The sequence below is a fragment of the Emydura macquarii genome, unplaced genomic scaffold (genome assembly GCF_026122565.2).
Source record: "Emydura macquarii macquarii isolate MOO-44397 ecotype Brisbane River unplaced genomic scaffold, CSIRO-AGI_Emac_v2 contig_67, whole genome shotgun sequence".
NCBI classification, from domain to species: domain Eukaryota; kingdom Metazoa; phylum Chordata; order Testudines; family Chelidae; genus Emydura; species Emydura macquarii.
In genome coordinates this window covers 8424832-8448898 of record NW_027130204.1, presented here as the reverse complement: position 1 = coordinate 8448898, position 24067 = coordinate 8424832, and the positions used below count along the sequence as shown (strand labels likewise).

Sequence of the window (24067 nt, the reverse complement as noted above, 5' to 3'; positions counted from 1 at the left end):
TCCTCCCTGAAACTAGGTTGGGGGACACTGACACCATGCACAGGAAATGAGGGCATAAAGACTCTCTCTCCTGTGCTCTGTGTCCCTCCACCCTCATTTGTATCCAGGCAGCAAAGATGAGGGGGAAGCAGCTACACTGGAATGCAGAGGAATTAGAAATTGGGATGTGGAAAGACAGGAAGAGGAGGTTGCAGAAGCCAGAGGGTGGGAATAAGCAGAGGAGGAAGGGTTAGGTGCTAATAAAGGGAAGTGCAGATGGGGTTGACATGAGTAAGCAGACAGAGGTCAAGTGACTCATCCTTTATGACATTTCAAGTCTGACTGTACTGGGGCTAGGTGTTGAGTCCTGACACCCAGTCCCCCATCCTAGCCACCAGGCCAGGACATTTTATACTTTTACCAATGTAATATACAGCTTTGGGGCCCATCACCAATACTCACTAGACACTTAACCAGCCACTGAAATTTAAAATAAAATTAAAAAAAAAAAAGCAGTCTTCAACCATCTTTCAAAGATTTTATTTTTAATACTTTTAAATATTTGTTTTATTACAAGATAAAAATAATATATTAAATAAATCTGGGTTTAATTTTAGAGTCAAAATAATATATACTTATTTACATTACTGTGCTTCAAACTTCACTGCCACAGGAACTTTCAAACCTTCAAGTAACACTATTTTTTCTGTGAGGGTGGGAGGGGGAATACTTAACTAGAAGATTCATGTTCAGTGCAAAGAAATGTTTTCCTCAAAATTCTTTAAGTACTAGTTTTTATATACATTGTTATACTAAGCACAGTATATTAATGTACTTTGTAATTCCTCTGTAGAATAAATCACTTACAACTGAATGAAAGTGGACAGTAAAACTAAATTACAATGAAGTTGCTACTTAAATCATGGGGCTAATACATGAATTCAAAATGCTCTACTTTTCAAAGCTTATCTTAAATTCTTACACAACTACCACAACTCTGTTTTGAAAATGTATATGAACTAGAACAATGTATAGTCCATTCCCTTGTAGCATACTTGTGGCTCAAACGACGAGCATTTTCAGGAATTACAAAATGGAAAATGGATTTAAATTAGTGTTAAGATGCACATTTACAATGAAGGAGAACTATTTTATAGGTTAATTCCATGTCAATTTTGCCAACATCAAAGCACTGTTTTGATCAAATTATCATAAAAATCAGACAATCTTTCAAAATCCCTCTATGTCTCAAAGGAACGTCGGAAAATACATGTATATGGATTATTAGTGGTCTAGTGATTAATCCTTGATGCAAAAAGGCTTCTGTGCTGGCAAGGTAATTCAGAGTTCATGTTAGGTCATTGCTGGGGTATCTACCAATTACAAACTGCCAACCCTACAAAGTTTTGTTGGTTTTATGATTACCATGGGTCAAACTTTCTTTTAAAGAATCCTAAAATTGTTCAGCATAAAGCAAAAATATGGCAAAAGCCTTTGACAAATATTTTAGAAATAGAAATAAAAATAGAAAAAAAGAATACAGGAAGGACAAATGACTAATTATTCATTACTTTTATCCTGTGGTACTTGAAGTCTACAAAAGGACATTCATTAAACTCAGACAATTCCAAGTAACTTGATTTTGCTGTACTAATAAGAAATTGTGTAACTAGTAATGAAAATGTAGCACTGTAGTTTGCAAGTACCTAATACTGCTGTTCTAATAAAAAAGTTATGACTAAGAATACTGTTTTAAATGTTGATTATTGTTTAACACCACAGTAAATTCCACTAATACCATTCCCTCAAGTGTTATTCTTTTTTGCACCATATGAAAAAATAGTGTTAGCCATATGGGAAAACAGAACAATTATGTTACACCAAACAATCTACACATTTATAAAATAGCCAAGTTTTGGGGTTTGAACCTTGTAAAACAAGTTTTTATTTACTATATTAACATGGGCAGTTGGGATTTCCAGCTCATTTTCACTGAGCTCTGCTTCTTAGAATATCGAACTACCAATACCAAGACCCTAAATTTGATGCTATCACTACAGAAATGTCTTCATTTTGAGCATGTGTTTATCCTAGATAGTCTACTTGAACATATTTTCTATCTGGTGCATGCAGATTTAATGCGACCTAAAAACGGGAACAAACTCATGTGCCCTCATAAATAAGAGGGCTCCGTTCTACAAGGTGCTGAGTGCACTAATCCAGATCCAGGAAAGCACTTAAAGCATGAGTAATCTCACTGAAGCTAATGGTCTACTCCTGTGCTTAAAGTTAACCATGTGCTTTGCTGGCTCATGCTGCTTGCTTAACACCTTGCAAGATGTGTCTCGAAGTCAGTCCTGAAAGTTTGAGGACTTGGGGGCCTACTTAAATGTTTCTGCTTATTTGATTAGAAATTTCAGAACTACGGAGTTGTCCTGTTTTTGCTGAAAGACTCCTTAATAGGAATAGAGAAGTGGAGTGGAAGCTGAGAGTCCTCATTTGAAAAGCAGAGGTGTTGAAGCTTTGTTAAAAAGATTCTCTCCAAAAGACTGTCAGGAGTCTGCATAAAATGGTTTTAAAGAGTCTGATTAAAAATCCTTTTATTTATGTTCAGTCTCTAGTAGTGTCATAATCCCACTAATTTTCCAGTCCTCCAAGAAATCCTCCAGCAAAAAAAATAAAAATCAAGGCCTGATATTTTGCGCACATGAGAATTCACATGTAGCTTTCAGCCTTCCGAGAAAGGGTACTTTTCCCTTTGCGTGTCACCTTTATTACATATGCCAAAAAATCTAAGCCTGAATTTACACCTTTGCCTCAAGTATTCAGCCAGAGAGAGTCCCCTCAAGGCCTCAAATTAGTACTACAGCCAAGTTAAAAAGGACAATCAGTTTTTTGGGGAAAAAAATTACTTCCATCTGTAAATCTGACTCTATTGTTTCAGTAATCTCAGGTATGCCTTGTAATTGAAAGATTAGAGAAATGTTCCTCTATTTGGTTCAGTTTATTTACTTTGTGTGTTTGCAAGTACATTTATTAGTCCATTTCCTGAATTTATTCATCATTTGTATTTCCTGTATAAAGCATGAACCTGATGACATCACACATCCTGTTTTGAGAGGGAACTCATGAACGGTTCTGCCCCAGGTTCTGTAAGAGGACATTTGCCAGAAACAGCTGCAGATAAGCTGAAACAGAAGAGGCAGAAGGCAGGTGTGTGGAGTCATAAAAAGGGAGGCATAGCGAGCCTGAGCATGTTTAGCATTATTGCTCAAGTCCACCCATTGTGCTGCAAAAACAAACACCAAGTCTTGTTAACAGCAGGGAACAGAAAAAACTGTATAAAACATTTTTAAAATTATGTACCTCACTTTAAAGAGTTAGCTATCAGACACCTGACATTGCTCCCCAATTAATTTCAAATAATTCAAGTTGCTAGTATCCCTTTAAGGGCCAACTCTTGTTTTAAAACTCAGAATAAAAGCACCTGAAATATTTTGTCTTCTCTTTATAGTCAGAAATTGATATGAGCTACTACATTTGTGTCTATTGGCTGATATGCCTAACCACCAAGAGACAAAAGGATTGGCAGTGTTTTAATATCCTTCCCCAGTTCTCAGGAAATCAACCCTGCACGCTACCAATATTGGAAAGATTCTTAGCAGCAAGAGGATCAGTGTGTGAACAGGTAAAGCAACGGTGTATCAAAACACCCTATTTTTGTAAAAATATTCAAAAAAAACCAAACAGCAATACTGACTTCACTATACTTTAGATGTAAACAGCAGCTGAAAAATAAAGCTGGAGGCAAAACAAAAGGAAGGTTATGCTTCAGAAACAAAGATTTGAATTTTAAGTATTACATGTAAAAACTTTGAGATGTCATTTTAGTTTATGTAAACACTTACGATAAATTATAGAATGTTTTGCTTTACTAGACATGACGAAATACAAGAATGAAAAACATTTTACAATTCAGACACAGCGAAGCTGGTCAGTAGTCTGGAGCTACTTTCAGAGTCAACAGCTTTGCATTTTTAATTTTTTTCCCCCTAAAGTATCAAAAACCTCGAAGAATACAAACCTGGACACATTTTGGAAACACATTCAAGTGTTACAGAAATAACACTGTTAAACAATGGCCCAATGAATTATTGGGCCGTGCAAAAGCAAGTGTGTGTCCATAACTGAGGATTGTTTTATACCAAAGTGCCAGAGAGGAATGTTCAAATTGCCTCTTCCAATCAGGAAGGCAAGGGCTGCAAACAAACATCTTTTATCATAAAAACCTAAGTCCTTGGAGACTAAAGATTCTTTTGTGCAAAGTGTCAGCGCATTTCCCTAGTTTAGGTGCTGGGATCATTCAGCAGGTTTAAATGCTTTAACATTATAGCAAGTTTGTTAGAGAATAGATAGGAATGTAACAGATATTAAAGTCTGTAGAGCAATATAACTTACACTAGGGGTGCTCATGCATTTGGTACAGATACTCTAGGATCTGGAATTCATCCAAGGAAATGGAACTAAATTAAGTTGCAAACTTTTAAAAGAAACATTATGAAGAGTGGGTAATATATCCTCTGGTTAATTATTGGTTCTAATTCCAAGGTCAAAGTAGCTTTGTAAAGGCCCATGAATGTAGAGATGGAAGACCATACTAGACTGTGGAGCTTCTAATACCTATCTCAGTCTTGAAAAATTCTACTTGACTGGGTAAATTTTTTGTCCTTCTTGACAAGCAAGTATGTATTTCAGTTTTGTTATAGTCACTGTGAAGTGGAAGTGAATAGTTTGTATCAGGATGGCAAATTTTCATGGACATTTTTCAGTGCTGACATTACACTACTACTTCCCATACACTAGCCATTCTGAAATTATGTGAATTGAAGTGATAATCACTAACATTTATACTCTCAAATTAACTACTATCCTCCATTAAATCTGAGTAACTACAGTTAAAGCTACCTTCTTGCACAGAAAAATATATGGATAACGTTTGTAAGATCACTAACAGGTGTGTGCTTTGCTTGCACACAATACTTCAGGCTCCAATTCTAATCACTAGTCTTTTCACAAGCACAAAACAGGATCACTCAAAAAAGTGATACTTATCAGAGAAGTTAAATCACTTAAGATACTTTAACTTCTAGTGTCATAAACAAGCAGCTTATTTGTAACAACCAGTCTATTTTCATAATTGCTAAGACTTAAGTATAAAGCATTTACCATATATGCAGTTTGTCAAAAAACCTTTAGGCATCCCAAATATATGCAACATTTGCTGATACCAGATGGATTGGGACAAGAAATTAAAAAAAAAAAAAAGATTAACATTAGCATTATTTCTGAAACTTGCTATTAAACTTTTCCTGAAAGTAAAAAAAAAATCACTACATGCATTTCCCCATTTATTTATAAGATAATTTAACTGTTCTATTCTTCTAGTGGTTAAAGAGTTGCTCATAAAAAGCATGCATAGGGTAAAGTGTTTGATAAACCATACAGAAGGAGTTATGATGTGACTCTTAAACACTAAAGCTATGTCACCTTCATTTTCAAGAGATGTAGTTTTTATTTCTAACCCATTTATTGAAATGCAACAAGGATACTTCCAAGTGCTGGGACAATGGCATAAACCGTTTATTCTGACCAAATAAATCATGTTCAAACACAATATTAATAGCTGGCAACCGCCAAATCAAAAAAGCCGGTGGTTTCATTTTTGGCATTCTGTACACACCCCCCACATATATTGTCTATTATACCTTTTTCGAAGTTCTTATTTAAGATTTCTAGGAAACCCTTAGTAAGGAACTATACTACTTTCCTCATTCTGAGGAATTACTCTTCAGAATCTTGATTTTGTATGTGTACACACCTCAACTAAAAATTATTTAATATTATTTTTACAAGAAAGTCAGTGGATAATGAATTAGTACTTGGTATTATTTGTATAGGCAGACATTCAAGGTACCAGAGATCATCTGGGCCTCAAAGTAAAAATCAGGTTATCAAACATTAAAAGTAAATTATTCCCAACCCTAAAGCATTTTTGTAGAACCATCCAAGGAGAAGTCATTATTACATTTCAGATTCAGAATGATTTATGGGCAACCCCTATCCTCCTAGCCTTATATTCTACCACCATCTTGGGAAGTACGGAAACCCAAACTTTGTGACTCAGAATCTAAGAAGTGAGGTATGAGGAAACCACAGGATGGAAAAAGTGATTTTCTTATTTTTCCAGCTAGTTCTGTAGAGATTTAATTATGGATACTTCACGCTAACTTGGATTAAACCAGGTACTCTTCATCCAATTAACCTTCTCATTAGTGTAGGCTTTGAAAAGGGCCAGCAATACTCATTAGGAACTGTACCATTAACATTGCATTCAAAAAAAGAAAACATTGGAAACCAGATTCTTGCTCTCCTACTCTGCTGATATGCTCTGGTATTAGCCAATGTGTGGTAGTACAAAAAGAGTCTTGTGGTGATGTAGAAGGCAATGAAGACATCTATAGAGTAATGTTCATGTGCAGCCAAAATGAAGAAGATTCCAAAAAGATTCAGGACCCAGGATAAAGTATGCAAGAAGTTCCAGCTTCTTGGTGTATCTAGCAAAGGACAAAGTATCAAGTTAAAAGATTCACCTAGAATGTTTCACAAACCAAGGTTCTTAGCAGTTTACTACACCCACTCCTATCAGACACCAAAGGACTGAACAAATAATGGGTTGGATCCCGTACTCATATGCACAACCTAAATGAATTTATGAGAATACTTAATTCAGAGTTATGAAAATTAATCATTTCACTGATCACTGAAGTGCAACAACCACAAGGATGAAAGGTAGCATCCGTTTAACAGTTCATACAAATATTATACAGACGAGCCCTTTGTGGCACCATTCTTAATCCCACTCTCACCTGCTCCTGCTATTAGGGACAGGACCCGTGGCATCCCAGTCCTACTGCAGGGCTCTATTACACAGTAACTTACGGAATGACTATCATCAGAATACCTTCTCCAGTGGCAACTATACAGAATATAGATAGGTATAGCATACTTCTAAGAGAAGTAAGTTTCCAGGTTCGCCCATATAACCAATTTTGAAGTAATTAAACTACAATTCCTAGTCAAGTTAATTCTCTTAATTTGTTGTTTAATGCATTTAAAAAAAAAATCACATTTTGAATTACTAACATTACTTAATCAAGTATACCCATCTATAGCAGAGCTTTAGTACTTCAGTATGCATTAAGTTCTATTTTTAAATGTTGCCTCTTAAATCCATTGCACAACTTAGTCTTTGTAGCCAGCATTTTGATTTGTACTCAAAGGAATTAAACACAAAAGTTCAATATTTGTGTTTCATGACCATCAATCTCAATTCAAAGTAATACTAAAACATTTATTTAGAGTCTTGTATTATACAAGACAGAAGGCTATATGTTCTATACACATTGCAAGCAACAAACATGATTAGAAGTGTTTAGGACAAAGTGGATATTAACTCAATTCATAGTAAGTAAAGTATTAAGATTACTAATTTAGGGCAACAGTCTGTTTTGCTAACAGTGCTGCTATGGATAAATGGTGGAAACAAACATACTATGGCCATCAGATCTGCTGTGTTTTAGCTCTGATTTGTGCATATATTTTAAGAATCTAGTGACTAATAATTAAGGACAGCATCAAGTACTGCATGAAGAACAGTCAAAAACCTTGTATCTTTGTCAAGTTTTATTTTCTAAATACTAGACTCATGCTAATACTATAGCAGTTTATTGTATCTATTACATAACCATGGTTTAGTATAAAATTAATAAATTCTTAAACAGTGAGATACTGTGCTATTGCTCTGCTATTCAGTAAAAATAAAAGCATCTATGTCTAATTATGCCTCAGTAAACCCTCCTAGAACTACAAATTAAGACATTACAGCTGCTTCGTTTAGAGAGGCAGTTGTGAGACATGCATGTAATAAAAATCCTGGATGAATGTTTACCGTGTCACCATTTATTCCAGTCCATCTGAGTAATGGTATTCTTTTGTGTAGCCATTAACAAGATTTTCTCCCACCTTAGGTTTGTCAGTTGCCTATCAAAGTGATATCTAAGCACCATAGTATAGTAAAAGGACTATAGTCTTGTTCTCTCCTGAACAAATAGTATGTGGGGGTTTTTTTAATTGCAAACAAAGGTCAATACTTTTTACTCACCCCGAGGTCCTGACATACCAAAGTTGTTTTTTTTAAATCTACTTTGCATTTTCAAAACACACTTGGGTATCCCTTTTGTCAATCCTCTTTACACATCTTTAACATTCATAATGTGCTTTTTACTTGTATATTAGACCATTTTAATATGCACATGCAAGGAGTTTGACTAGTTCATTATAAACTTTATTTTAATTTAAAAGTTTAAACAAATGCAACTAAACTGAAGTGAGAAATATTACTTAAAAGGGTCCCACAGCACAAGGCAGTGTCTGTCATATAGCTAAATGTATACAGTGTACTCTTTCAAAACAGTACATTAAGAAAATGCCAAGAGGTACCAGCCCACAGTTAGAGGGCTGCTATTCAGACACACCTTGTAAGAATAGAATAATGGCCATGTACCTACCATGCTGTTTCTCAATATACTCTTATTCCCCTCTGGCTCTGAAGTTGCTCTCCACTGACCTTCCGCTCAATTTTGCGTGCCTTAGCAGCACAGAAAATTCTACTTGAATCCCAATCACAGAGTATGCCCCTGCTTTAAAGATCAGGATTTAAATCTACTGCTGGTGCACACAGAGCAAAGAGGCAAGAGAAGACAATGCAGGAAAGAGGTATGCAACACAAGAAGGGAGTGGGAACTGGATGGGAATAACACAAAGTGAAGGCGACTTCTAAAACAAAATTGAGAACACACTGGGGAAGCAAGAGACAGGGAAAATAGGAGCATGGGTAAGGACAGTCGAAGAAGAATGGAAGACCATGCTCTACAAGAAAGCATCTTGAACACCAAGTTCTAATCTATGTTTAGTTCTTTTAAAAAGGTCTTAAATTAAGAACACTTAAAAAGCATGGCAGTGACACTGTAGTTGAAGCTGATACAACACTTCCATTCTTCACCCCAGTCTTCATTTGTTCAGATCTTTTTAGAAAGTTGCCTTTTGGGCTGAGGTTACCAATACCCCACCCAATTGCTTCTGTGCCCGAAGGTACTAAGAAATCAATTTAATCAGCTCCCATATGGAATGTATGCTCAGGCTCCCCCTCTGTAAACACCTTTGCAAGGAGGGCTGGAAGACAAGTAGGAAGTGTTTGGGGGCCATGAAAAGCAGCTGTGTGCATCCTGAAAACCACATGTTTCACTTTCCAGTTATTACAGGTCAGATCCTTCATTAATTATCCCACTGCAGTTTTTCATTTCTGGCACCCAAAATGCGCTAGGTACTGTAGATGCTCAAGTGCTTGTATAGAAAAAAGTCTAAAGCTAATCTTATCAAACACCTTTACATGCTAATCTTTCAGGACACTTAAGATTCTGCAATGATTGGCACATACTGGCTAAGATTGGTTCAACTGCTCAGGGACAGTTCTTCTTAAGTAACTTCCATCTCCAGCTCAATACTTATCATGAAAGCTTTCAGTCATAAAAAGAGAAAATTTTGAGAATGGAAGAAATAAAACAGGGAGGGAGTATGCTTCTTGTTTCCTTAATTACAGTCACGGTCACGTCTCCATGATACTCATGCGTGTTTAGACATTGTCATTGCGTACTTACATTCAGTGACAAAGAAGTTCAGCATTGTCAGGACAACAGTATGGCCACTGAACATGTAGTCTCCACACGTATGTACTCCAGTGAGTGTCATTCCAAAACCACTCCATATTGCAAATGCTCGCTGAAGTTTTGCCCACACGTTGCCATATAACTAAAATTAAAATAGCAACATTAATATTTACAAGCCATTGCTAAGAATACTTTTTACTATAGTCCAAACACATCTAACAGAAACTCAGCTTCTGCCTCGCACTATATATATTTAATTCACACTCCCAGTCCATTTTTAACTTTTACTGCAAATACAGATGATCAGAGCAGCCCATGGATTCTGTTTTGGCATAACCAGTCACATTAGCATTTATAAACTATAATTATAGAGGTACATCAAGTACCTCTGATAAGTACTTTATCTTAATTCTATGGTTTATTTAATCCATAACTATAAATGATTCAAATAATGGAGTTTCCACCAGTTCCCTTGAGGATTTGTTCCACAGCCTAATAAGTCAGTCAAAGTTTTTCCTGATATTCAGCCTAAACATTTTTCATAGTTTCATTTCTAGTTTTAGTCTTATGCCATACACAAATCTTCTCTCCTTGGTGTTTCCATCCTTCAAATACTTGGCAGCTGTGTTTAATTTTGGTAAGCTAGATGAGGTATAAATATTTACTTTTCAGTCATTCCTCATAAATCATTCCCTTCAGTCACTCAAATGTGTTCCTCTGACGAATTCTCGTCTGTTTGCCTAGTATACTACCCTGAAAGCCTCAAAACAAATTTTAAGCCCTTTCTAACAAAAGCCCTATAGACGCGACTAACAACTTCATGACCCTTGATGTGATGATGCCTCTGTACATCAGGGAGTCGATATTTAACAAGCAGAAATTTGCTGCTGACTACCTGTCTGCTTACAAGTACACCCCAAATATGACTCTACTTATCACAAAAATGTTAACCTAATTGAGAAGGTTAAACCAAAACCAGCAGAAAACAAAATTTAAGAATATTCTTTTACCTTTCCAGAACACTGCAGATGCTGGCCTGGCACAGAGAGTGAGGTAACAAACATTGTAAAGCAACGCAACAAGAACACTGTCCCCATTAGGCTACACAATCTGCGTAAAAGTATAGACCTGGGAAAACACAAAGGGATGCAAAAGTTGTACAAGAATTCAAATACTTTTGCACATTTGGTTTTGAATGTAAGATAATTATGAGAGATTTATAGCTTTTTTTCCTAACTTATCCCCATGACATCATTTGGATAGTTGTATCCAAGATTTTTAACGGGATACTTATTTCTTCAATTACAACTATTACTTCAAAAGTTAGTTTAACACCATATTAATTTTTAATCTTTCTTTCAACTAGCAATGCTGTTTTATGTTCTGGCATCTTACTAAAATACTCACTTTTTTAAGGAAATTGTGTGTCATGGTGAAAGTCTGACCGACAGAGATAGTAAGGTCACTGCATAAAAGGTTCAGAAACCAACATGCCTCTGAATATAGTATTTAAATCCACAAATTTGTCCATAATAAAAAGTGACAAAGTCAAGGCTCAGTAATGCCAGCCCCCATTTCACAAGCCTATTAAAAAAACATGATTCTTCATCCATGTCTGGTATGCTTTTGGGGTTTTCCTCTCAGACTTAGCGAACATTTACTCTATCTCCGATTCAGTAAAGAGACAAAACAAATTCTTCTCTTTTGGAACAACAATCTTAAATGGAGGTCCTACAAACTAATAGGTTCTTCAACCACAAGCTGTCCAGTTAACTCCTTAGTGCTGAGATGAAATTTTTCAAAACACTAACACAGAATACAGCAATACTAAAATTAGTTTGACCCTCCCAAATTTATGATCACTTAATATTTATCTGTTTAAGACTGGCAAGCCAATGACTCCTTTGTCCTGCTCATGATCCAAAAAGGAGCAAAAGTGGTTTTTGTCTGCCTTGCCTCTTGGGGAATAGTTAAAGTTCTGCTTCTCTAGAAGACAATAAAAATCATTTCAAATCATCAAGTCTAACCCAACTACAATGATATTGTTTATTCTAAGTATAAGGTATGTAAAGCTATGTTTCTTAGTTATCTAATGAGAACTAAGTCTGCTCTCAACCAGGTATCTGCTAAACATTTAGAGAAGAAGTTCAGAAGCTTCTGGAAAAGAATCCTGCAGAAGGACACACTGAAATCCTTGGATAAAGAGAATGTAATAGTTGGAAGAAATGTCTGCATTCCCTGCAAGCATAGAGCCAGTCATGGCTAACAAATATCACTCATCTCTCAGTCTGGGGACATATACACCTTCCTATAAAAAGGTTGGTCATTTAGAAATTGTGGACATTCCAGGGCTCAGGCGGGGGGAGGGGAGGGAGGATTGGTTTTGATGGAGTCCCAATTCAACCAACATTGAAAAACAAAGTGGCAACAAACAAACACTGATGGAAGTAAAGTAGCACAAAATAGTGGTATCCTCAAGGTACAAAAAAGGAAAAAACAAAAAGGAATTCTTCCCGGGAGGTGGACGGAAGAATTAAACCTTGACCTCCTCGTGACATCTTAATGATGTAAGTAACAGAATCATGTTTAAAGGTAAATCTTTAATACAGTTATTATGGTGGACTCCAGTCACAAATCGATCTTTGAATTAGGTTGCCAACAGATGTTTCTGAATTAAGAGTTATTTTAATTGAAAACACCGTACCTGTGTCTGTGAAGGAGGAGAACCAGGAGCCAAATATAGCAGAGAATCACGCCACACACTTCAGTCATGGCAAAGGCCCAAGGTATCCTAGGAACACTAAAGCAGAGGGAAAAAGTTAACCTACATAACAGAAGCTAACTTTTTTGAATATGGGTGTCTTAAGGTAGGCACCTGAATTAATGACCTATTTTTCAAAAATGTTGGGCACCTGCTGCTCCCACTGAGGTATACGGAAGCTGCAGGTGCTCAGCACCTTTTGAAAATGAAACCATTTAGATGTGTGTAAGTACCTTCACAGGGAGAAAATTACTAAAGAGCTCTTTAACCTAGCAAAGAAAGGTGCAACAAGAACTGATCACTGGAAATAGAAGGCAGAAACTCAAATTGGAAATTAAGTACAAATTTGTAACAATGAAGGTGACTAACGGCTGAAAGAAAACACCAGTGTAAGTGGGGAATTTTATTTATTTATTTATTTATTTATTTTTGAAGTCTTCAAATGAAGATTGGATATTTTTCTGAAAAATATGCTTTAGTCAAACAAGTTATTGGGCTCAATGCAGGTGTAACTGGGTAAAGTTCTATGGCATATTATACAGGAGGTCAGATTAGATAATCTAATGGTCCCTTTTTGCTCTTAAATATATGAATCTACAGACACTGAAGTTTTAAAGTTTTAGCCATAGTTTCTTTGATACTATGATCTTGTATTGCATTCCTCTGAAACCGGTAAAAGCTAACACTCAAGACTTCCACGGCACAAAACATTATTTCAACAGTAATTCATTATTAATTCCTTAGGCTTTAGTGCGTTTTTTGTTTTTTTTTTTTTTTACCCCTCTCCCAACCTCTTCTAAAACATTTTTAAGAGGACATATGAAATGAAACTGATCAATGGCCAAAACCCTATTGTAAAACTCAATATTTTACATGGATTTCCTACCAGAATTTCTTTATTTATCTTAAGGTTTTAGTATTTTCTTTTTACTGAGTTTCCAAAACAGTATCACCCTCATCTTGACATATTAACTTACATCATGGATCGCTTATATTGTAACAGCAATAAAAATCTAGTCAGTACAAAGTTCTTAAAACGCTTCCATTTCAACTTACAGTTTAAAACATAGTAAATCTCTTCAGTGCAGGACAGGACTATCAAACTAATTATGTGATAAATGCTAAGTTAAATTTGTAATTAGGGTTCATAGGCCAGGACTTTTAAAGTTAGGATTTAATACACTAATCATGGCAAAAAAACACCCATGCTGTGCTATCTTCTCTCAAAACTAAGACCTTGTACTGCTTATTCTACACTTAACTATATTTATATTTAAGCACACTGTCAGCTTTTTATTTAATACCTCTTACAAGGTCTCCTCTGCTTTCTTTTATAACTCCTTTTCCTTCACTTCATGCCATTTTCAGTTTTTGGGTTTTTTTTAAATCAATGCTAATAGTGCATTTTTACCTGCATCACTATCTTTTCCCCTTGTCCCTTAAATACTTTTTGATATTTCCCCACACTTGGTTTTCTGCCTCATTCTTCCCTTCCCCACAGTATCCCCCCAATCTCCTATTTCTTATCTGCTTGATCTCTGATTTACTCAACCCATCAGCACAATGTGTGTTCCTCACCTAGGGCAATCATTCCCCAACTTCTTCCTCTCCTCAGAAAGGAGGCAGCAGCTCCACAGCCTTCTGCAACTCATGGACACATTCACTCGGACTGAAAAGTTTTTTTAGACCTAAAATTTAGATATATACTGGGATTTTCAGAGAAGTTTAAGTGAGTTAGGTGTCCAATTTCCACAGAATTTCAATTGGAGTTAGGTGCCTAAATCTCTAAGCTCCTTTGAAAATCCCAATCAAAGACGTATGCAGTAGGAGAGAGATACTAGAAGAACTTAATTTCTGTCTCCATGCATTCTTACACAAGTCCTCACTCAGACGGCACAGTCCTGAATGTGATGTACATATACCTAGATGAGATAGGAGGGAGACACCTATTAGATGCAAAAACTTAATCCCTTGGAAAGGGTAGAGAAGCCTAAAACGCCTAGAAACCCCAAAACTGTTCGAGTCCTTGCATGATCAAAACTTTTTGGTACAGGTTTTAATTTAATATTTAGTAAACCAGTACTTTGCACTTGTAATTCATTGAATATTTACATTAATGAAATGTCACACCACCCAGATGAGGTAGGTAAACTGAAGCTTAGAAGTTAATCAACTTTTCCAAAGTCACAAACAATGAGTAGAACATGAAATAAAACTCAAGAATACTACCTATTCCCATGCTTTAACTAACAGGAAAATTTCACATTTTAAAAGCTATCATTTTACAAGCACTTAAAACATGCTCAACACCATATAAAATGCAAGGACCACAGTCCCTGTGCTGTAGTATTGTGCTGAAAAATGTGGAGGGTAGAACAGTTTGCACAGTTGGTAAACACCTACCACAATCCCAGATATAGGAGAAAAACCACCAAGGGTATGTCTTCACAACAAAATACCCCTGGCACTAAGAACAACCAGGTAGAGGTTCAGGCTATTCTTAGCACCATAGTCTGAGCCCAAATCTGCACACCCCAGTGCACTGCTTACCATGTTAATGGGGTTTTTTGGTTGTATAGACATACAACAGTAGTACTGATTAGAGCATCAGTTAAAAAAAAATTAGAGAGCTAAAGGTAAGCTATTGCTGGCTGCAGAATAAAACCTTTCCAAGACAGGCCAACTTTTCACTTGTCCTCTTGGTGTCCCAGCTATTGTATCCCAGTAAACTGTTGAGAAGATACAAAGCATTTTTGAAAATTAGATTTCAATTACAGAATGATTGTGTATGAACCTCTTTAACCTTGCTTGTCAAAGTGTTACAGACGTTCTTTTCCCAGAGAGCTGGTACTGCCAGTAATTTGCACTTCACAATCTCATCAGAACAGAATTTCAGTGGTTTCTCACAGTCACATGTCCCCTTTGCTACACAAAGGTATAAAAAGCAATTACTCAGACACTGGCTCTGTTGTAATCCTATGACAGTGTTTTGGTTGTTTCTGCTCTCAAACATTCTCCACCGTACCTCCTTCCAATACTGTGATTACAGTGCTTCTGTCCTGGGAATAGACTCTAGTATTCAGTATTGTCATAAATCTCGTTCTCCTTCACCCATCACTTGCTGAGTAATGTCTAAATTAAATTTCAGGTTTTGCAGCCTTTACTGATTAGTCTATTGACTTTGATGAGACTAACTGTGGAATATAGACTATGTGCATGAATAAAGGCTGCAGGACCGAGCTCCTCCTGATAGAGATCAAGTTTTATTTCTGTGCACTTTCTAATAAGTTTGTAGCATAGTGTGTGTGAATTATTTATTCTACATCAAACACACATGGCTGAACAGAAACTAAGTAGCTCTAGCAGTTGCACACTAATTTAAAGGAAAAACTTAATATCTTGTGGCATTAATATGAGTACTATAGAATCTACAACATTGCAACTTTTACTACGTAAGTATTCATTGCACCAGGGACAGCCTACCGGCCAATTTTGTTTCACAAAGTTGTTCTAAACCAATTTTCAAAAAATGAGCTATCAAAGAGAGAGACATGATTACAGCCTGAATGTCACTCCCTATAATTAATGGCGCTTTCACTAGCATTCAATCCACCAATGTAACAAACCCATCTATGCATATACTCCAGACATTCAGCCATCAGTGGGATGTTGGGACTAGGAGCGTTGAGAGAAATAAAACTACATAAATAAGCGTTCTCCAAAAACTTCCTCACTCAAAACAAGTGAGACTTTATGGCAGCACCCATGTTTAAGAAAAGTGTGGGCTGTTTATAAACAGCAGTTTACCATAACCATTTACCACCAAATGCAGAATCAGAATATGCAGACACATCCAGGCAGAGTAATTATACCTTCTGGCTAAGGTGGAAAGTGTATGACAGATGATTGCTAAAGTGTGGTAATGGAAAGCCTGGAAGCGATTTCTACATCAGTGGACCTGAAGTTTCTCATTACATCCGGGTGAGCAGTCAGTCACAAAAAATAATTTCCAGTGTAAACAATCTCTTTGAAGCTTCCCTCGGCTCCTTTTAAAATCCCAGTCTAATTGTATTATTGTACTTCATTACTCTTAAGTACCCCGGTCTCTACCTAGTGATAAAGGGAGTAAAATACCAGTTGGCTCAACTAATCTAGGATGAAGGAAGTTGGAGAAACAAGTTATATATTAGCAACGCAGTTTAAGCATTTTAGAAATCACAACTCTGTATTTGGTCTTCAGTGATAGCAGATGAAGAGTCAATTAGCCTCCTCCACATTTGTGACTTTCTTACAGTAAGTCTTTAATCTCCAATTTTCACCACAAACTTTATCCAATTCAAAGGATAACTGAGAATAAAAGAATATTATTTGGTTACAATAAAGTTTCTTCCACTACCGTTGTGTGGTTTGGCAGGAAGCAGTTCAGTTTTATCCTACACAGAAATAAAAGAGAGCTAGTAGTATCAAATACAAATAAACTGAACCTGATATTAACACTTAATTACTTTATTTCTCCAGCATGCCAGTTCATCAGTTGTCAAGGACTGCCACATTTTTCAGCATGTTGTACACATTGCATAGCTACTTCAAAGATTATCACAAAGTGGCCGAAAATCGCATGGGAGAAAATGTTTTAAACGGCAAAGTTTGCCATTTACTTTAGTGCATGAAGGTGACTAATCTTGTTCAAAAAGCAGCATGCCTCAAAGAATGAGATTCAAAAAACAAAATTCTGCAATTCTGAAAATTGAGCTGAACATATACTGAATATCACAACTTGTAATGTGTGTCCCTAGAACTATACTGGTACTGTTTTGGCCCAGCCTATTTAAAAAGATTTTTAAAATATCTCATCGCAAAGATTTGCCTATCCATCCCACAATTCATATCATACTGTGTTCCAGTAACACTCACAATATGCTGATACTGTTCAAACACAAAGGAGTAGACAATTCCTACCTCAAAGCACTTGCAGTCTAAAACACAATCTCTTCCACTACCCCAGTTCAGTGCCTTGCTTTTTCTCCATGCTCATGCTCTGCTCTCATGTTTGCAATACAAATGTGCCATCAAATGCAATTTACTTGCAATTCTGTTTTGTGTAGCACCAGCACAAACTAAATTAAATTTCACAGCTAATACACAGAATGGAAGAAAGGGCAACACAGTGGGAAAGAAGAACACAATAAATCACCTGAAAGTGAAGCATCCCAAGGGGAACAGGTTTTTAAAACATGACCTAAGCAGTACTCAGGCAGAAGGAGATCTCATACCTCAGGTTAATGGAAGCTCTGTCTGCTATGTGATAAATTACAACAACTTGATATGATAAATTACAATAACTAGTGTCACTTACAAGACTTCAGCAAACATGGGAGAAGGGAGTTATGATTCTTTAAAACTCAATTTACTTGGAGTGTGGGAGGAAGGGACAGTCAATACAGGTAGTGTGCACGCCTTTTAAGTAACTATTTAGCTAAGCAAATATAACTAATCACAGCAGTTTTCCTTTAAAATCCAGCTGTATAGTAGTAACAGCGACACAAAGTCAACTGCTCAATTTCCTTCTTCATGAAAGCCTATTAAAATTATAATCCTTTAAACTCTTGTGAATTGGAGTACATTACAACCTAGACAGAAATGTGATATCCCAATGACATGTTAGATACTGAAAGTTTATGAAAAACATTAAAATTCAAATATTGTCTATAAAAAGTATGAGACCTTTGTGATTTAACACCATCTTTCTGTTTCCGAACAAGTACTTACCTGTCTAGAAATATGTCTGGTAGCGGTGGATATGTCTGCATGTCAGGTACTCGCTCATGTACTATAACCATGACAAATGATGTAAAGCCAAACACTATAAAAACATATATACAACTTATGACTGTTTTCCAGTACTCAGGGTCCAGTCTTCGCATAGAATGTTTGTTTTTCCCATTTGTGTATTGGTACTGATCAGCATTCAGGTCAGTAATTGGTCCACAGTCCCGTGATACTTCACCATTACAAAACCAATCCGTACCTTGAAGGGAGCCAATGGTAGGAGACATTGTGCCAATGGGATTATCGCTGTTGTAACCCAACTCTTCTAAAACCTCAATATGCTGTTTCTGCAATTTGCGGATTGACAACATTAGCCTTTTGATATCCCCCAGGACTTTGATTTCCAAAGGAGGGGACCGCAAATCATATTCAGTCAGTGTCAATAAGGTAATTCCATCCAGTCTGTGTCTATTGCACAAAATGTCCACATACTCGCAGAAGCCTTCTTCCTTCAGCCATTTGGCTACGTTTTTAGTAGTCCAACGTCGAATGCAAAGCTGGTTATTTCCTGCCATTGTCTTGCTCTCTACCTGCCAATAAAAAACATTAATTATATTCTGGAGAGAGATAAGGCTCAAATGTCCAAAAAAAATTCCTAAAGAACTAATTTATACACATAAACCACACTGTGTACTCATAATTATTGAAGAAAAGATTTTATTAAAATTATTTCCCTTGGGTATTATTAGGATGTAGATCCACTATTAAATGAATAGTAAAGGTCTAATACTTATTTTGAAATACTTCATGATATTCTCTGAGCCTACCTACTACTTTGGATTCAAAAGGACTTTTTAGATTCATTTCCTGAATCCTTGAGGTATTTTGTAGAATTCTAACTATTCAAAAAAGTTAACTAAAATCACAAACACAACAGGTTGTACTGAACTACTGCTAAGCAGAAGATAATTATTCCTTAATCAGATTCCTTAATCCTTTCTGTATTCTAAAGCATAATTTAGTTCTTACATAAGGGCATCAGTCAGTTTGTTTGATTTGTTTTCCAATGGCAAAAACTTTTCTGTTTAGATACCTATTTCATCACTGCACTCTTCTGCAGGGTGCAACTTGTAAGCCAGGTAAAAACATAGGCAGACACAATGCAAACTTCCTGACACAACTTTACCATTGACTTCTCAGTCCTGTCCTGTAACAGAGTTATTTCAGTCCTGATCTGACTCATTAAGACAGTGCAGTGTCCAGTCACATTCTGCTTGTGATGTACAGACAGAAAATAGGATGAGATCAGCTGGCTTTAATTTATGCCCCTTTCAGAGGTGAACACAGATATCTCAAACTATATACCACTGTTAACCCACTGCACTATCTAAGCTACTTTCCTTTTTCATTGTCTGCCACTACTGCCTGTATCTCAGAACTCCCCCAATGCCTGACAGCACTGATTAAGATCACTTGAGCTCAGTTTCTCCCCGGAGATTCCAGATCATTCCTACTTTCACAAGATTGTTCTTGACGTTTATTCCTCTCCCTTAAACTTGATTGAAAGAAAAGTCTCATTTCAACATTTTATGTAACAAGAATGTGACAGGGTATTTTTCCTTGTCGATAACAGAGCATCTCGACCAGAAAAAACTTCATTTTCTGTCCAGCTGTTCACAGCTATGAACTGCCATTTCCAAGAAGAAATCCACAATTCTTGGAGCATCCTATTGCAACATAAAGAGAGAGCCTCTGTATCAACATATTTCACTGTTTCATGGAGAAGATATATACTGTAATTATATAATATATAGGGCATAAGAGCTATCAACAAGGATAAGGCTAAATATCTATAATGCCTAAGGATGCCTCATGCTAATATTTTGCACATTCAGAGTAAGCACATTTTAATTTATCCATTTCAACTACAGTAACAAAGTGACAGAAACGTCAAATTGTTTTATATTGCTGCAACAATCATTTATGTTCAATTATCTTAAATATTGCTGTGAAATGTGTTACATCTAGCTCCAAAAGAATCCAAATCTTCTTTTAAAAAATGATGCAGTACTGCGTTAATGATATTACAAAAAGGAAAAGAAGATTTATGCTGTTGAGAAAATTTCCAGTAATCACCGAGATCTTTTTGGACTATGGAATATTACTCAAAGGAAACGTAGATGTCCCAATGCCTCTGACCTGTAGAACTAATTACTCATCACACTACACAATTTTTCTATAATGAGTAATTCTGTATTGGCTGATTAGGTGAGCAACTATTATCCCATCATCTGTACTTTTATCAACATAAAATAGTAAAAGCCCTCCAAGAAGTTGAAATATTTATTTTTGAAGGCTTATCTAGCAAATCACATAACTAATCTAAAAAGTTAAGGAAAAGAAATTCAGACACAAATTCCTAGGAAAAAGTGAACAGATTAAAAAAAACAGGAAAAAAGCTTTTCAAATATTTAAGAACTCTCAAAATCAGTAGTATGCCTTTTCATCTAAAACATACTTGTGTACACTTTGCATTTGAGAGGTTCTGTACAGTACATGGCCCAACACTGTACAAAAACAAAAGTAACAGGTGCCATCAATGAGTAAGCAAGAGCTATAAAAGTGGGAAAATTAATGTGAATAACTCAACCATGGAGAAACCAAAGAGATATATATTAAGCTATTCATCTAACACATTTGCAGAGTACTAGAGAACTCAAGATGTATTTTAGTTTGAAAATAGAAGCAACAAACTAAATCTATTTCTATCAAATAAGAAACCAATACTAAACTGCTGACATTTAGTGACCTGGGAGACAGTCAATGGAAAAGGAATGAATACTTAAACACAAATTTTCACGTAACTTCTTTGGATTACACTCCCCATGAGATTTTGGTTCATGTCATTTTTCCATTTAAAGGGTCCCTGTAAACGTAATCACATTACTTCCTGAAAAATTTATTTCTAGTATTGTCACACACAGCATTCATGATTACTGTAAGATGTCAAAATTTTCTGTATTTTTGATTTGCATCTAATAGCACTGTGACCCTGTATAATCAGGCAATTTTCTCTTTTTCTTGAGTGGGTCTCACTTAGCAACAGGAGAGAGAAAAACATTTTATAGGAAAATATGACCATATAACTAGAAGCACCATTCTTTGACCAGGTGTAGCATCTGAAACTACTTGTGTGTTAGATTGCAAGTTGACAGTATCTCTAACGCAAAGAGATAATATCACAAATGAAATACTGCACGTACAGTTAATACTGACACAAACCTAATTAAATACTTTGATTCAAATGGTGGCCAGGGCATCCATAATCCATTGCTGGCAGTTTTTTTGCCATGCAATTTGACTCCCTATATCCAGTGGTAGAACAATGGGATTTATGTACTTCAAACCTTTTATACACCATTTTGAAGAGTGACATCATCAAGTAATGAGGCTGATCTGCATACTGATTAATTAAAATAGGTGCACTATGATTCTGGTTTGCTTTATCAGTGGTAGATATGTTAGTTCATCTGACATCCCTAAAACCATTTTTTTTTTTTAAATATAGTAAGAGTTAACTATATGCCGTGTAATGTAGGTCTAACTTTTTCTAATTTAAACTGATTTGAGTAAAGTAATTTACACAGATCATTATAAGAACAGCTCATTCCAGTTATTGACAGTCTCTTTCACTGCCTTTATTCACTATAAAGAAGTTGCAATATTTTCCCATCAAAATAACCTTACTTTTTCTACTTCAATACACAGCTATTAGCAGCAGGCTGCATTATGTGGATCACTAATTCCAAATTAACTACTGTATTACAGGATTTTTGTTTTGTACCAAAAACATCTTGCATTAATACCTACAAATTGTTTTTCTATCAGTCACTAACCTGCACTTCTAATTGTTCCTGCTCAGACACAGAGGCAACACAAGAAAGTAAAGGACTGAAGTAGCTTCTTCCAATACCTCTTCTAGCAGATACTGTGTACAGCCTGAGGCTTTGAGAAACAGTAAAAACTTAGACTCACCAAGAATTCACTCAAAAATCCACGGATTTTCCTTGTCAGAAAGCAATTCCTCAGGATGAACTCAGAAAATTTTGCTGAATCGCAGAGAATTCAGTTAAAAATTATCACCACATGTTATAACACTAGACAGTAACATCTCTCCCTCTGATGTTGCAGGACAAATGTAACCCCTCAAACTACTTGTAATAAGAGTGATTTTATAATGCTGAGCAAGCACACACCGATACATCAAAGGTCAGTACTGGCAGGGCTGTGCCTGGGAAAAGTCTACATCTAAAGTACGATGCAACTGATAGGAGCTACTTACTAATTTCAAATGCATAGGAGAAGGGAAAACTGAGCCAGGGTATAGGAAGATAAAAAACGGCTAGAGAAACAAATCCTTATGTGATGATGTGGAATTAATATTTTTTCCCCCTACAGCTTTTACCCAATTTCAACAGTTGCAGTTAATTTTGGTTCAGTTATCTTGCCCAGTTTGTTTGTTTGAATGAAAAAAGCTCCTTTTCCCCTTTTGATTTATTATTCACAAAGCCATTTTAGTATGCACAATAAAAATAATTCTGCTAATGTAATATAGCCTACTTCTAGCTTCTGGAATCCAAAGTAAAAAAAATGTCAATATCCAACTGCCAAGAATTTGGTCATCCACATCTTTTATTTTTACAATAATTTAAATTGTGAATTTGTAGCTTAATGAAAATTGCCCGATTGGAAACCCTGACGGCACAATTCCTCTAGCCACACAATGGTCGGCATCAGCCACAAGCTTCCCTTGCTCTCATGCCTCAATCTGTCCTGAGAGATGCACTCATTTTGCCTGAGCATTCAATAACTGCCACTCTGCTCAGTCCACCAACAAAATGGCCAATTAAGTGGTTGTGACAGTCTCTAACTTCGACACTTATATGCAAGGAGCTGAGCCAAAAATCACCACACTTGCTTTCACAAGAGCCTAACAACCAGCATATGGCAATAATTTTTTATCACTACGGATACAGTCTGGATTCCAAAAACCAGCGGTGAAAAGCCTCTATATTCCATTACCTAGCCTCCTCCCCTGCAGTAAGCTTTCACAAGAAAAAAGTTTGAAAAACTATTTAAAGAGTGATTGTTTCCAATAATGTTTTTGCTATTCCTGACAGCCTACATGTTCACGCACACACCGAAGAGCATATAAAGAAGTTCTGCATCCAGAACATCAACTTCAACAGTTTAGAGCCTAATAGCAAGCAGAGTGAACAAAGGCAGCATATTCCACACAAGACTAGTTTTGGATATCAATCCAGTCCTCATACACAATGGAAAAACAATGTACAAATATTTACAATACAAAACAGATAAGTAAAGGCAATACAATAGAAGACAGCAGAGGAAAGAGAGAGAGAAGGGAAATTTACTTAATCCCATATTTATGAAGCAAATTGGATTTATATATAAACCTGATTTTGGTAGCTAGATCCTTAGACACTTTCTAAATTCATGTTAATAAATATTTTTAAAAAGACTAAATTTGCAAGGAAAGCTTCAGAATGACAATAGATAACAATTAGTCATGGATATTTATCCATCCTGGAGCCCTGTTTTTATTTAAAAAAAAAATAAGATTTTTAAAATTTTTAGAAAGAAAAATATTTAATTTAAAACTATTTACAATTTAATCTGAAATTATGAAAACTTATGTTAAAGTCTAAATTTACATCAATCTATTAAGATCATTTTCATTAAACAAATAGAA

The 24067-nt window shown here is 35.9% G+C and overlaps 1 protein-coding gene across 2 annotated transcripts in view; it reads right to left on the bottom strand.

Moving 5' to 3' along the window:
• Positions 1-503: 503 nt before the first annotated feature.
• Positions 504-24067, bottom strand: part of SAMD8 (sterile alpha motif domain containing 8) — a 36147-nt gene continuing 12583 nt past the window's right edge. The window contains exons 2-6 of one of the 2 annotated variants that reach the window (XM_067539395.1): positions 18295-18884; positions 12469-12564; positions 10775-10892; positions 9756-9906; positions 504-6593 (exon numbers count right to left, since the gene is read on the bottom strand). In XM_067539395.1, the coding sequence (XP_067395496.1) occupies positions 6289-6593; positions 9756-9906; positions 10775-10892; positions 12469-12564; positions 18295-18869 (1245 nt within the window). In that variant the 5' untranslated portion in view covers positions 18870-18884 and the 3' untranslated portion in view covers positions 504-6288. The remainder of the gene's footprint in view (positions 6594-9755; positions 9907-10774; positions 10893-12468; positions 12565-18294; positions 18885-24067) is intronic. The other variant, XM_067539387.1, reaches the window with a different exon arrangement.